The following is a 16,549-nucleotide window of genomic DNA, read 5'->3' on the forward strand; positions in this document are numbered from 1 at the left end:
ATGATTCCAGAAGAGTCGAATTCTAGTCACTGATCCTCTCGTCAGACATAGATATAAATATATAATAAGAAGATAGTATTTGTATAAACTTTTATTAGTAATTCTAGATTATTTAACAATTGTAACCTGGAATTGTATTATTCCAGAAGAGTCGAATCCTAGCTACTAATCCACTCATCAGATGTAGATATGAATATATAATAAAAAAATATAATTTGAATATTCAACATGAGATAATGATGTACTTAAAAATTCTATTGAACAATAATGACGTAACTGAAAAATTCATGTATATTAATGTATGTATTAGAAATAAACAGTATTGAAGCTTGTATCGACTAGTTTAAATGGATCTTCCATAATTATTCTTTGTGACCTATTTTGAAAATATAATAGTGATCTTCGTTTTTATTAGATTCAAAAGAAAACTCGAGGTGGAAATTGTATACTGAAACCACTTCTGTTTTGCTCCGTCGCCTGTAAAGAGAAAAAATGAACGTAAGAATATATCATAAATACAGGGTGGGCCATCGAAAACTTGACATGGAGGTTTTGAGTACTAATCTTGCAAATCCGAAAAGACGCTCAGACAGATCGACTTTTATTGGGAGGAGGACAATTTTTCCCCCATTTACAGCATCGTCACTTCAGCCCCGGAGCAGAGGGGTGAACAACCCTTAGAATTTCAATAGGACACTGGAGGCGTGTCGCACATCGTTTGAAAGATCTTGGAATTCTATAAACAAATTTGGACGTATTCAAAAAAGTTCTTGATTAACTCTTCCAATATTTAATAGCAACAAATTGTTGTACGCCACTACTCAGTTGGAATGTATTTGGAACTCTTTCATTTGTTTCTTACGATACTTTTCTGTTAATATTTTATTTCTTCTTCTATAAGAGGATTATTAAAATTGAGGAATGATTGAAAATGCTGTTTCTATTTTTCATTTTCATGTTAAAAGTGATATCTACATTATTACTAGTAGTGAGTGCCGTAAAGTGTTGCTAAAGAAACAATGGTTCACACAACTGCAGAGATTGCAACTGCAACTGCAACTGTACTATGGAAATAGTTGTCTGCGAGAGCCACTGAACTGTTCAATCAACAACATGGAAAGAATGTGTCGCGACAGTACGGCAAATTGAACCACCAGTAACAAATGAGGCGACACAAGTGGCAATTCTGGGTCATGTTGAGATTGACTATACTTTGAGCACAAGAAAGTTAGCATTTGTTTCCGGGGTGTCACGAACTAGCATTCGGCGTATTTCAAAATCCCACAAAATGCATCCTCACAAAATTAAATTGACGCAAGAACTGAATGAAGATGATTTCGATCGACGTTTGCTATTTTGCGAGTTGGTTAGTGAACGTAGTAGAATCCACATTTTGTTTTCAACATTCGCTTTAGTGATGAATGTACTTTTTTTCTGAATGTCACAGGTAATCGCCCTAATTTTCAATATTGGGCTTTCACATTTTTCAGGAAGTGCATACTCAACGTCCACAAAAATTAAATGTATGGGCTGGAATTTTTGGTGACCGTATTGTTGGCCCATTGCTTTTAGAAGGGAATTCAACCGGACAAATGTATCTGGAGCTTTTGGAAGATACTAATAATCCCCTTCTCACTGAAATTATTGAAAATTGAACCATAATTATCGGGAGGATCTGTTAATGATTCAACAAGATGGGCTCCTCCGCACTATGCTCTGTTCGGCAGTGTTTAGATCAGACTTTTCCGGATCACTGGAATGGAAGGCAGGGCACTATCGAATGGCCACCCCGATCACCAGACCTTTCGCCGTTAGATTTTTTCCGTGGGGTCATTTGAAAAGAAGAATTTACTGTACTCCTCCTGCATCACTCGAAGATTTACGACAACGAATCTCAAATGAATGTCGTCAAATCACTCCAGAAATGCTCCACAATGTTCAAGAACATTTCCAGCAGAATCTCTGTTATTGCATGGAAGCTGGAGGTATCCAATTTGAGCATATGCTAACATGAGAATGAAGTAAGTAACTTCAACTCTAAATTGAATATGGTTCGTGCAAATTAAAAAAATGTACACCGTTGTTCAGAGAATTCTAAGGTTTTTCAATCGATGTACGACTCGCCCCCAGTTTCCTATTCAAATTCTAAGGGTTGTTCACCCCCTCTGCTCCGGGGTTAAAGTGACGACGCTGTAAATGGGGAAAAACTGCCCTCCTTCCAATAAAAATCGACCTGTCTGGGCGTTTTTTTGGATATATATATATATATATATATATATATATATATATATATATATATATATATATATATATATATATGATATATATTTTTTTTTTTTGAAAATGTTTCGGTAAACATTTCGAACTATGAATTTTTATTTCATCAAATGTTGGTTGATATTTTTCACTACATGAAAATGTCATGAATTGAGTTTTCGTGATATCGAGTTTGAGCAAGTCATAACTCAAGTTATGTTTCAAAATTAACATGCCAACTTCAGCCTTCGAAATGGTCTCATCCCAGTTATCTCCATCCACTACATATACAATGTCATCTGCATACGAATAAAGATCACCATCAAGATTTGTATTTAGTAAATCATTAATGTGAATAAAAGAAGGACAGGTCCTGAAACAGTGCCTTGAGGAACACCACACTTTGTTATTTGTTGGTTACTCTCATATTCATTTATTTTTACGAACTGTTTCTCAAGTAACTTCGGAAAAGTTCAAGGCAAACACCTCTTATTCCGTATTGTGTTAGTTTATCCAGGAGTTTAGAGTGAGATACGGCATCAAAAGCTTTCTGCATATCTAAAAATATTCCAATCACTTTTTTGTTGGTATTCAGACTATCATATACATTTCGAGTTACACTGAAAATTGCATCTTCTGTTGACATTCCTTCCCTGAAACCATATTGTTCAGTTGACAAAATTTTTCATTTGCAAGAAAGGTAACTACTCTTTTTTTTTATACATTTTTCGCATTCACAGAGCACATGCAGTGCGTTTTCTTCCTCTTCTTGACAGAACGTGCATTGGGTTTCCTCTGTCAGACCCATGTAGCTCATATGTTTTACTGAGTCAGCTATGCCCCATTAGTAGACCCACCACTACCCTACCAACCTCACGGTTGTGGTTTATCAGGTCTTCTGTGAATCTGGGCGATGGTTTCTTCATGAACTCTTTCGCATGCCTCATTCCTGGGAGCTTAGTCCACCAATCGATTCGGCTTGCATCCATGAGTTTATGGACGTCTTTATAGATACTTTCACTACCCCGCAGCAGGGTTTTGGGCCAATCAGAGCCTTGGATGCGCCTTGACGGGCTAGAACATCGGCGTCCTCATTGCCCTTGTGACCCTCACGTCCGGGTAACCAAGCTAGAGTGACCCTATTTTGGGTACTTAGCTCCTTGATTGCTCTCAGATAGTTTCCCACTAGTCTTGAGAAGACTTGAAATGGGCTGAGCGCCTTAATTGCCGGATGGATGTCGGAGGAAATGGTAATGGTTTTATTTGTGACCTCCTGCCTGTTTATTTCTCCTATACAGTGGAACCATATTCGGGTGGGATTATGAACAAAAAAAGTGGACATAGATATTATCTTCTTCAACTTAAAATATCGTAAATGAGAAGAATTACCCAAAAATTATTTTTGCCAAGTTCCTTCGTTGATTTTTTTTGAGTAATATGAATTATACAAAATTTCGAAGAACTAGTTCGTATTGCAAAATCTATACAATGCCTTCTATATAAAACAAATACTCAATTAGTCCTCAACTCGCCATGATACATCTTGTGATGTTTTCGAATAATGTAAAGATTATTGTGTTCCATGAATATTAATAAATTCAAATTCAATCATAACTCTCAAATGGTGAAAATCCATGAAGTATTCAAGTAACATTCTATTGTGAACTTTTCAATGAACAGTTCACCAGATCGCAACACGTGTTTCGCTATAAAATAGCTCATACTGACTCTGGAAAGTTATTTCACAGCGATACCTCGTGTTGGGGATTTGTAAACTATTCAGTGCAAATCCCACCACAATGTAATAAAAGTTCAACGGAATCCAAATTACACTGTTTATGAATTACGAATTAGGAATACTCACCAAATTATGATGGATATCACTATCTGGATGAGACGCCCTTCTTGTACCTAAAAAAACATTCGTTTGAAATGTACTTCATCAGCTCTCATGTGAAAAGTGTTTTATATTTCCAGAGAGGAAGTTGTAACACATTAGATTGGAACTCACACTCCCCATCAATTTTTTTGAGGTAGGGCAGAAGGAGAAGTATTTTTTCTCTGTAACGAGAACCTATTTCGGGATTTCCCTCCACTGAAAGCTCTTCCAAGTTTTGACACAAACTCAAGTATCCCAGATTTGTTTCAGATATAAAATTCCTGCAACAAATGATCAAATATAGAGTTTCAGTTTTCCACATGAATTTCTTTGCAAACCAAGAAATGAATTGAAAATTGGTACACTTCGGGAAAGGCATTTATTATCTAAATTGGGATTTACAGATTACAGAAAAATCTCCCACCAATGTCTTATGAAAATTATCTTCTATTGCCGAGCAAAAGTTCACAGGCTCGGATCTAACTCAGATAAGACCTTCATTGGAGTATTGTTTTCATGTATGAAGCACCCTGAAGGTGCTGGATTCCATCCAGAAAAGAGCTATCCGCTTGCCTGAAAATATGAACATCACTTGAAACCTTGACAGTCTGGAACATCGAAGAAAGGTTTGAGATTGGTCTCTCTTTTATAAATACTTTAACAAGCGGTGTTCAAGTGACTTGGCACATTTGATTCCATCAAGAACAAAAGTTCCAATTATAGAGTCACACAAAAATTACAAGATTCATCATTACATTCAAAGAGTTGAGCTAGATCAAACTAAAGATAATTATTTACAAATAGAAATGAAAATATAGTTACTCTACCTAGTGCATAGTATGTTTCTACAAGAAAACCTTACTTTTGTGAGGGGTAAGTGCAATAGGTCAACAGAGGAAAAAGTGGAATTGTATATTTGTTGCATACGAGATATTGGAGCGTTTAAGAAATGATTACTACTTGCTGGAGACAACTTGAATAAATCACCATTGCGCATGGAATAAACATTTGCCTTGAACGATAAATTTGCCAAACAATATTCTGAATCGATTTTATTGTTCAACAATTTACTAAGAAAAATGTTTTAGGCAATTTTCCGTCTGGTTTCTGATTCGTCAATTTTATATATTTTTAGGCTAGAAGTATATGGAGGAAAACTTTGACTTAATATGAATTTGAAGTTTAGGAAGCGTATGAATCTCTATTGAGCCTATTCTATTCTATTTATATATTTTTAATGAAAAGGATTCCACACTATTGTTGCATACTCAAGGTGGCTGCGAACAATGGAATTAAATAAGAGTATGCAGGTTTCAGGGTTTTTAAAATCTTTACAGTTTCTGACTAAAAAGCCAAGATTTCTTAGTGCTTTTTCAACTACATTGTCAATATGGTTTTCAAAAGACAATTTTGGATCAAGAATAATGCTTTGATCCTTTATTTGTTGAACTTTTTTCAGAAGTGAACCGCCTATCTCGTAAATGTAATCAAGACTCCGCTTTTTCGAGAAAATGTTGTAGAAGAGCATTTACTATGATTGAGATGTAACTTATTGGATTGACAATAATCATCTAAACGATCGATGTCTTGTTGAAGAAGTACTTGTTATTTCTGCTCTATCGGAGAATAAATTTTCAAATCATCGTCGTATAATAGATAATGACTATGTTGATAGTACGAACCAATGTCATTAATGATAATTGAGAACATCAGCGGTCCCAGGTGTGATCCCTGTGGGACACCGGAAGTTACTTGATAAATTTCAGATATATTATCATAAAGTTTCACAATCTGATACCTATTACGTAGGTAGGATGGAATCCACCTCAGCAGACTGCCATGCACACCAAAATTCTCCAACTTGATGAGCAAGCACCAACAGTGGTGGACCTTGTCAAAAGTCTTACAAGAATCTGTGTACACGGCATCCACCTGAACGTTGTCATCCATATATTCCAACGTTCCTTGTACTAACGGCAGGAGCCCGGTCACGATAAAACCCGTGTTGAAAATTTGTTAGGCGAATTTTTGCCATGAAATAAAGTTCGCCTGTTATATATACATAGAAGCGTTATGCCTCTATAATTTTCACACTCTGGTTTCCACTACTATATACTGGAATCATATTGGCTAATTTCCAATTTTAAGGAAATATTCCCGTTTTCAGTGAGTTATTGAAAATTATGTACAATGGCTCGATTAGTGACTCCACACAAGATTTTATGAAAATAGGAGGGATATTGTCGGGGCCACAGCTTTTTGATATGTCAAGTTTTCGAATTTGTTGCCGTATTTTCTCTTCACTTATTGAGTCAATGCAGATTTTACTATATACCGAATTTAAATCTAGGATGATATTTGATGGAGTATTATCACTTTCGTAAACTGAGGAGAACAATTCAGAGAAGCCTTTGCAGATATCCTGAGAGTTTTCGAGTTTTTGTTCATCCAGTGACATACCATTGTCTGTGTTTAATTTTTTTGTTGGAAATATATGACCAGAATTGTTTCACATTCGTCGCCAAATCACTTTCTAGATTATTAATGTATTCGGAGTCATCTGAATTGATTTGTTTTTTAACCTCTTTACGCAATATTGAAAAGTTCAAGTAATCTTCTTCGTTTTTGTATGTTTTCCATTTTTTGTGCAGTTTAGATTTATTTTTTATCAGTTTCCTTGTATTATTAGAAAACCAGATTGGATAGTTTTTGTTTATTATTTTAGATTGTACGTGTCTCATGATAATACATATCAGCAACACGCGACGGACTTTGGTTGCTCATCGTTTTGGAGTTCAACTCAGTACACCTCGAACTTCACTGTGTAAGAACTCTCTCATCATGAGAACTGCGTTTATCTGGAATAAACTTCCTGAAAACGTGTTTCTACATGAATTGAATCCACAGCGACTCAAATCCAACGTGAATCGCTACTTTCGCACAGGCATCATTCTCAGAGAGATATAAGGAGTTTCCTGTAGTGCTTGTGCTTTATCCTTAAAAAAAGGTCATGGTTTTGAATAACTAAATCTCAAATCCAGTTTGTCATTCATAATTATCAATTTTCAGTAGGTTATGACCATCAGTTGCCAAAATGATAGAGAAATGACAAACTCATATTCTGAATTTTCATGCTGAGTCGTCTAAAGTGATACACATCATTGTGCTTGGCTATACGATAGCTTCCTGATAGAAGAATGTCTATAAATTACATACAATAGCTGTTTACTATTTTTGTGAGGCAGTGTAATCAAATGGTTTGAACTTCTTGGGTTGAATTCTGAATATTCTATGTAGCTAGCTGACACGCAAACACTGTTATGTTATTTTTTTCAGAACAATAACACTTACGAATAATATTGATTTCTTCAACCTATGGTGTCTACAGAGTGGGCCGAATAGGACATTTTCGAAGGAAAACTCCTGTTTTCAAACTAAATAGATAAAAACTAATGACTGTGTCTGAGGGACAAATTTATGACAAATGGGAAAACCGCATAATGATCTTTTCTGAGCAACAACATGTATTTTGAAAATGTGCAGAATATCAAGCCATACAGGAGATTTTGAACACCACATGATTTTTTGCCAGTGGTTCCTGTAAAGTTGTAACCAAGTGCGGGATTTTTGTTAAATTGTATTTGTACAGATGGAGCTTTTGTGAGCAGGCTCGACATTTTCAACCGTCACAGTTCTTATGCTTGGGCACAACAAAATCCTCATTCTAATGTTGAGTAGAGAAGTAAAGGAAGATTTGTATTTTCAACAAGACGGCGCTTCGTCTATAGACACTGCAATGAGCTTGTTTCATGCTATGGAAAATAATACTGGTTTGCTTATAGACTGATCGAGTTAGGGGTATATTATACTTATTAAGCCTAATCGGTCATAATATTTCTTTATATTTGCTGAAAAAAGAAAAATTCGAAAAACAAGAATTTGAATTGGCCGCGTGTTTGTTGGCCAATAAAATTGATCATGTCTAGAGCGGAGTTGCTAAGTGAATTGGTTTTTAATATCCAATCACAGATCTGATGATCCAATTTGACGGACGCCATTTTTGTTGTTATTGTTATCAACTCGGTGTGAATACAACTGTTACAATTATTATCTAATCAAAGAACGTTTTTTTTGTAAAAGGTAGGTATCTGTGGGTGCCTATTTTGCTACATATTCCGTGTCATTAGTTTACATTCCGAAAAATATTTTTTTAGGTTATTTTTGGATTGATATGTTCTGGAGTAATCCTACATTTCACTACACATATTTTTGCCATACTGCTCCTTAGCCGAGATAAAATAAAAATAAAATAAAAACTTCCCATCCTTCGATAAAAGACAAAGTCTGAAATGAATGTCATAAAAATAAAAGGGACCTACTAAATATACCACCCACCGTTTCAGTTTTTCATTCTTCATTTCGGTACCAAAGTATTGCAAATTTTTCAAGTAAAATTCGTCGATCATTTCAAAATCGACTCCTGGTAATTTGTCGGGAGTTTGCTTCAACAAAACTAGGCTCAACCTTCATTTTCAAATTATTATAACAAAAATACGAAGTTTGTGGAAACCGTTGATATTAGAAAAAGCACATTGTCGCATACACTACAGAGGGCGCTGGCTGACTGGATGACAATATGGCTAATATACCAGTAACGCTGAATTTCTTATTTTTGGTGGGTAGTATGAATGCATAATTGATTTGTTTTATTAGGGTTCATGGTATTATTACCTAAGAAGCTTTTGTTGGATCAGTTCGAGTACAATCAATTCTGTCTATACTTGACCTTATTCAACCTTCCTCTCAAGTTTTGGAAATTCAACAGATTACGCAAGCGAGCCTATAACGCTTGAATGTTGTAACTATATTAGAAAGAGATATGTATGTAAGAATCGTTTTTTTATAATAAATTGCAGTTGTACAGATTGAGGATTGTAGAATGAATTGAATATTTCTATTGGATAATGCATAGCTTCTGTGGCATCACAAACTGTATCTACGGTAGATAGATAAACAATAATAGTGGCTGAAAACTGTGTAGGCATTATCATCCCTACCCCGTGCTATTCATTGAGTGGTAACTGACACCGATAGACGCCTGACATCAATCCCAAACAAAACATTTTGTTTGGGATTGAACAACCTTATCACTTAGGGGTGTGAAAAACATATTTGAACCTATCGCAACTAACACTGTGATACGAGAATTTTATATATTAGATATAACACATGGATCAATAAGTCCCGAGACTAACAATGAAAACAACATTTTTTTTTCAAAATTTTTTTTCATTCATCAACATAATCTTCTTTTAGGGTGATACAATGGTTCCAACGCTTTTCCAATTTTTCAATACCATGTTTATAAAAAAATGTATCTTTCGCTTCAAAATAAGTTTCAGTTTCAGCGATGACCTCCTCATTTGAGCCAAATCTTTTTCCCTGGAGCATTTTTTTAAGATCAGCAAAGAGCCAGTAGTCACTGGGGGCTAAATCTGGTGAGTATGGGGGGTGGGGAAGCAGATCAAAGCCCAATTCGTTTAATTTTGCCATTGTTTTCATCGACCTGTGGCAAGGTGCATTGTCTTGGTGAAAAAGGATTTTCTTTCTCTGCATGTGCGGTCGTTTTTTTGCGATTTCCTCCTTCAAACGTACCAGTAAGTCAATATAATAATCACTGTTGATCGATTTACCTTTTTCGAGGTAGTCAATGAAAATCACGACATGCGCATCCCAAAAAACTGACGCCATCACTTTGCCAGCTGACTGCTGCGTTTTCGGACGTTTCGGACGGCTTTCGCCAGCTGTGCGCCACTCAGATGACTGCCGCTTTGACTCTGGAGTGTAGTGATGTATCCATGTTTCGTCCATGGTCACGTAACGACGCAAGAAATCTTTTTTGTTGCGAGTAAATAGCGATAAACAGCTTTCTGAATCATCGACTCGTTGCTGTTTTTGTTCCATCGAAAGCAATCGCGGCACCCACTTAGAAAAAACCTTTTTCATGCTCAATTTTTCATGAAGGATAGTAAATACACTTTCATATGATATCTGTGTCATCTCAGCAATCTCACGGAGCTTCACTTTACGATCTTTCATTACAATTTTTGTCACTTCACTCACATTTTCCGGTGTAACAGCTTCCACAGGTCTACCCGAGCGTTCTGCGTCATTTGTGTCGGTACGACCACGTTTAAACTCGGCAAACCACCGACAAATCGTTACTTTTGATGGACAAGAGTCCGGGTAACATTTTTCAATCCATTCTTTCGCTTGCACGGTGTTTTTACCCATTAAAAAACAATGTTTTATCAGAACACGAAACTCGGTTTTTTCCATTTTTGAAACAAACTACAAAACGACTTTACTCTAACCTCGATAACTCAGCTGTTTCTGGTCCGATCGACTTAAAATTTCGACACGTTTCAAGCAAAGGTTAGTACTCTAGAAAGACGTGGTTACTGGTTTACTAAGAGCGCCATCTCTGGGTTAGTCTCGGGACTTATTGATCCATGTAGTATGTGATGAAAATGGTCGATACTTGATGAAAATCCAAAACGTATTCAAGAAACACTTCATTGTGAGACGTTCATTCACCAGTTTTACGAAAACACAACACGTGTTTCGAGTGTACAGACACCCCTGAAGAAGCTTTTGTATATCAAAACATCTGTTGGGTTTTTATAAAAGTGTTCTGTTAAAATTTCGCAATGAACTGTTTCTTGAATGTATTATATAATAATAATTTTGTTATTCTCAAGGAACATACGTGTTTATGAAAGGAATGAAAGTAGATAAATAATAAATGTAATAAGATGATTTGGTCAAGAGTACAAAAAAAATGTCGTTCGTTAATAAATCACAGTTACAGAATCATTTTGAGGAAAATGAACACCACAAAAGTCAGATTTTTCTAGTTGTGTGGGTGTCTGGTATAGAGCAATGAAAAATATTCACCTGCGAACATCAACGATCCTGATATTAGCTAAGAATGCACAGGGAGCTAAATTGGTGATTGAATTATCAGCAGCATACAGCTCCTCCAAAGTATCAATCCCAAATACGCCATCTATACAGGTTAGACCACAATGGTTTACTCTGAGGATTTTTAAGTTTTTCAGGCCTCCTCCTATATCCCGTAGAGAAGTTACCATACTTCCATCTAGTATCAGCTCCCGTAATGCGGGGGTATAGATGCTAAGATGCTGCAAAGTAACTTCTCTAGAGATCACTCTCAATTTGATGTGCGTGACTGTCGAGAGATCTTCAGTATTTGTTACTTTGACCTGCAAGAGAGTTAATGGAGTTATCCGAAAAGCACATCTGTGTAAGACTCGCGGTACAGAGTTTGTGAGTTCAAATGTTGAAGTTAGTTTCGTTTTCCTACGTTGAATCGTTGACAAAACTTTAAATAATAATAATAATAATATTTATTTACATTACATTTAAAGAAAAGGTACAATAAAAGAAGACATTCAATGGTAAATAAATACATACTACCCAACAAGGCAAGCCTTGGTAGTGGGAGTGAAACTTCACGAAAGTAATAGCTATACATTCAATTAGCCTAATAGGAGATCTAGTCAAAGTAGACATAATACCAAAAGGCGGACCTTGACTACAGTGAAATTGTCTACGTAGATCCAGAATCTCGAAATCATATCAGGAAAATTGAAAGAAAATATGAAATTGAAATATGAATTATAAAGTGTTTGAAATATAAAAATATTGTTGTAAAAATAAAATCAAGGATAATGTTGTATATACAAAATATAATGAAAAGAGTATCGGAAGAGTAATAAATAGTGCTTTTGATATAAAATTCAAATATGAAGTCTAAAGCAAATAAAATGGAAAAATAGTGTTTTATATATAAAATGTAAAAATGGTGTTGCAAATATGAAATTAAAAGTAATGTATATATAAAATATTATGGAAGAAGTTTCGAATGAAGAGAGAATATGTTGTATATGTTAAATATAAATACCAGGGAAACAGTAACGAAAGAATACTCATAATGAAAGAATACTTATATTATAGAGTAATAATTTCTTTGTGATTTTTTTTTTCAATTTGATTTTTGTTTTATAACAAATTGTAATATATGTTTTTTATATCAATACATTGATGGATGGAGTGGCGCTTATCCATTCCTTAAGTTTTGCTTTAAATAAATGATGGGAATTATATTCTTTCATTTCATGAGAGGTCAAGCTATATAATTTGGGTCCCAAGTAGACATAACTTCTTTGTAGAGTGTTTTTTTCTGGTCTTGGTATAACAGAAGAATTTATTTTGTGACGGGTACTGTAGTTATGGTTTATGGCTATCAGGGTATTTCTGTGAGTATGCTGTCGCATTACTGCTGATAGAAAATATAGTTGTCGAAAATCAAATAACTTCGTTTCGCGGTATAAGTCATTAGTGGGATAAGTGTATGGTTTCTTAAATATTATTTTGATGATCCACTTTTGTATTTTCTCCAGTTGTTTGGTATAATTATTTGTTGCCGCTCCCCAGGCTAATATTTCATAATTCAAGTGTGGTTCAACTAGGGCATAATATAATATCCGAAGCTGATCAATTTTCAAAATATTCGATAGATATTTGAACTTTGACAATGTACTTCGTAGTTTTTTCAAGACGAAGGCGATATCGAAGGCAAATTACAGTCTATGAATACTCCCAAATATTTAATATGTTGGACCATCGATATTGTTTGGTTGCCATCTATTTGAAGGGTGTCATATTCTGGTAAGTTCTTCACGTATGAGGTGAAAGGTATGAAATGTGTTTTCTCGATGTTAATTGTTGAAAGCCGATTTTTAAACCACTCTTGAGTTATTTTTAAATCTCTTTCAGCTTTTTTTTTTAAGATTTCCAATCCTCGTCTACAAATATAATTGCTGTGTCGTTAGCATAACTAAACACATCTCCTTCTGAATTTAGTTTCATCAAATCGTTGAGATAAACATTGAAAAGTATAGGCCCTGTGGAACACCATATTTTACTACCGTTTCTTCACACACTCTGAAGCTAAATTGTTTTTCCGATATTGATTCATATTTTTTTAAATAGTTTATTAGACGTTAGTATAGGTGTGGTACTTCCTAGATGATTCAGGGGCCTAACATGACCTACTTGGAACACGAATAGCCACTGTTGTCGATGGCAAAGACACCAAAAAATATGATAATTTTCTACTGATGATATTTACTGGTTGTAAACTTCACGAAGATTCATTCAGGGCTGTGAAATATCAGTTATCAATTGAGGAAGCAGTAAATCTCTTCAGCTGTACTCGGTTTTATAGTACATGTATTTTTATTCTTCTGTTAGTAGATCTAAAATGATGACAGATAATGAAAACATAATCATTTTCAATCACATTTGAAATTTGAATGAAAATTTGTAACTTTGACATGATTCCTTTAGATGTTGAATGTTTTCGTCATTTATGAGGTTGTTTAAAGAGTTTGTTTCGTTTTCAAGAGCCTACTTCAAAGTGTAATATCTCAGTGGATACTCGTTCAATTCTATCGAAATGAACGCCATTTGAATCAGTGAAATTTTTCCAACGAGAGACACGAATCGACTGATTTCGTCAGAGATATATTGACGATCAAATTTTGTAAACTTCGGGATTTCCTGTAACAACCAAGCAGATAAAATTTCAAATTCTTGGTTAGTAGACTTTTCATCAGTCTCTGAATGTTGAAAGGAAACGTCTCTTTTCTTTGAGGAAGCTCATCCAATTTTCTAGTCGCCATTGAAGGCTAAATACATCTCGAACGAGACATATTGTACGGTACCAAAGAATGGTATCTACCAGAATGGATCGCCAAAATCCATTTGCATATAATGAAAAATTATTATTTTTATTATTATTTTTCACGAAACACTAAAAGTATAGGGGTTGAAGACAATATTGTTCCTTGGGAAATACCAGCATTGATGGCGAACGGATTCGAGAGATATCTATCGACAGCCTTGAGTGTTCTCTTCTGATAACTTTTTTCATCGCACAAAATTGTGATATCGTTCTACCACAATTTTTAGTTACCTCGTGAACAGGATGAGAATAACTCATTATCCTGGGGAATATACTGGGGAATTCTGAGGACACAACGCCGGATATCCTGCGTAGCTAAAAATATTCTGAGAACATTTGTGGGAAATTACATTCAATTTACTCAGTAACTCATTGAAAAGAACTAGAAGTTTGTATTTCACTAGTTCGGACTTCCATTGTCTACTATATAAAATGATTTGAAATCCCTAAAATAACTAAAAAAGAAGAATTGAAATTGAATAGCTGAAAATAACAATTATATTAACCAAAATAAACCTGAAACGAAACAATAGTGAATAGCAGGAATAGCAGACCATGTTTGGACCCATCAACACAACATCGAGTAGTCCCAAGCTGAGATCTTGCACAGAGAGGAACATTGGTTTAGGAGAAAATTCAAGGAAGCCGCATACATGTTGTCCAACAACGTATTCAGCCAAGCCAGCGTAGAAATACGCAACATTTGGAAACCCATCATCAAGCGAAAAATGGCCAACTCCCGCCAAAACGGTCATCTCCCACGGAACCAGTGAAGCGGAAAATGGAAAGCGGGGATAATTGAAAGTACTCTAACGACCTATAAATAGTCATCTCTCGGAGGAATCAGTCCAGTCATCACCCGAAGACGATTGTGGATACTAACAATCGAAACGTCGTGAACTAATGTAACTTGGAACCTCTCCACTTTTTATTTTTATTTTCGTTTTTCATTTCTTCATTTTTATTTATTCAATTGTTCTATTTTTATTTGTATTTTATTCCACTATTGTTTCATTTCAGGTTTATTTTGGTTAATATAATTGTTACTTTCAGCTATTCAATTTCAGTTCTTCTTTTTTAGTTGTTTTAGGGATTTCAAATCATTCTATATAGTAGACAATGGAAGTCCGAACTAGTGAAATTTATCATGAAACATTGTCAATCACCTTCAAACAAATAGAAGTTTGTACTCCACACTTTTCATTTTTTCAGATTCTGGAAATGATGAATTGCCAAAAAAATCCAAACAGTGAATATGCTCATTCAGTTTCAGATTTTCGAAGTCAAATGAAATTTCATTTGCATTCAAGAGGCTTCTTATGGATTTTGAAATCTTCGAAGGTCTCATCCTTCATTGATAAAGGACGAAGCAGCAATCGATTTATCGATGTTCCATTCGTGTTCCTTCACATAATTGACTATTTTTGATTTGGAGATCTTGTCATGATGATGGTAGAATTTTTTATTTGTAATAACGGTAATTTTTAGACAACACTGACTGTTGACTATATCGGTTTTTAATTTCGTGAATGAAAAAACATTCTGAACATACTTTTGGGAAAAGTTATAAGCACTGAATATGTGAATATATTATTATTTGATTTGAATGACAGAAAAAATAGGACACTACTCACCAGTAGCTCCCTCAAATTTTGTTCCAAAGGAATGTGAACAGTTTCTTCTGGTAACAAGATAACATCGATTTCACCTTCTTGAATAGCGTCTTCTGTGAAATTTACCTCGGACGATGATGAACTATTATTCGAAATGGGGGTTAGGAAAATAGATATTTCTTCCTCTGGTTCATCTTCAGGAACTGGTCCCTCCAAATTTGGAGACATTTTGTGAATATGGATATTTAAGGAGAACTGAAGACATTATTGACATAAATGTGATGGTTGCTACGGAAACTGATAAACAACGTGGTATTGATCGCATCTGAGTTTAATTTCACAGATTATGATAGTGTGAGAGATTGAATTGAAATGGAAGGAAAATAATTGATTGAATATTTGGTTCATCTTGTAAAGTACTAGTACTAGAATTACTTCAAAAGTACTGTTCATAACATTGTAACCGGCTGAATTTTCGTCTGGAATTTTATTTCATTACGAAAAACAATCTCTGGAAAACCTCACCACACTTTCAATTCGAGGTCAAGAAGGATCCCTTTTGGAATTTTTGGAACTATCAATAGTAGGTACAACAAAATGACCTGGGTTTTTTGATTACTACAAAGTTGCCAACAGAAAAAAAAAATGGAAACGGCGACAAAATTTTTGAAGGAATGAATTTCAGAAAATAGTAACAATTGTATAATGGAAAATTAGTAATTGAAATTCTAGAAACAACCATATCTAAAAGAACGACTTTATATTTTTTACACTCTACAATATTACATCATAGCGAAACGTATCTTGATGATATAGGTTAGGTTAGGTCCAAAATGAGTGGGTCCATTCGACCCCCACCGCAACCCGCAAGGGTTTATTGTGGCTCACACCTATTCACACTCGACCAGCTTCTTAACGAAGCCGATTAGTTTATATGGTGAATGGTCTATTAGGTCAGATGGTAAAAGT

The 16,549-nt window shown here is 34.9% G+C and overlaps 1 protein-coding gene across 1 annotated transcript; it reads right to left on the reverse strand.

Moving 5' to 3' along the window:
* Positions 1 to 273: 273 nt before the first annotated feature.
* On the reverse strand, positions 274 to 15,852 carry LOC111506699 (leucine-rich repeat-containing protein 56). Its single transcript, XM_023161867.2, has 5 exons — positions 15,602 to 15,852; positions 11,093 to 11,421; positions 4,268 to 4,416; positions 4,121 to 4,167; positions 274 to 477 (listed from the first exon to the last, which is right to left on the reverse strand). Exons 1-5 carry the CDS (start codon positions 15,806 to 15,808, stop codon positions 418 to 420), a joined length of 792 nt encoding a protein of 263 aa, XP_023017635.2. The 5' UTR covers positions 15,809 to 15,852; the 3' UTR covers positions 274 to 417.
* Positions 15,853 to 16,549: the final 697 nt, after the last annotated feature.

This window comes from Leptinotarsa decemlineata, unplaced genomic scaffold (genome assembly GCF_025532065.1).
Source record: "Leptinotarsa decemlineata unplaced genomic scaffold, Ldec_3_MD MMD2_tig00026328_RagTag_RagTag, whole genome shotgun sequence".
NCBI lineage: Eukaryota > Metazoa > Arthropoda > Insecta > Coleoptera > Chrysomelidae > Leptinotarsa > Leptinotarsa decemlineata.

What these genes read in the sequence shown, in the direction of transcription:
- LOC111506699 (XM_023161867.2), bottom strand. Translation starts at nt 15,808, where the DNA reads ATGTCTCCAAATTTGGAGGGACCAGTTCCTGAAGATGAACCAGAGGAA. An exon ending in AAAATTTGAGGGAGCTACTG is followed by an intron (nt 11,422 to 15,601) that starts GTGAGTAGTGTC and finishes ACTCTCTTGCAG; the next exon opens with GTCAAAGTAACAAATACTGA. An exon ending in CAAAAAAATTGATGGGGAGT is followed by an intron (nt 4,168 to 4,267) that starts GTGAGTTCCAAT and finishes ATGTTTTTTTAG; the next exon opens with GTACAAGAAGGGCGTCTCAT.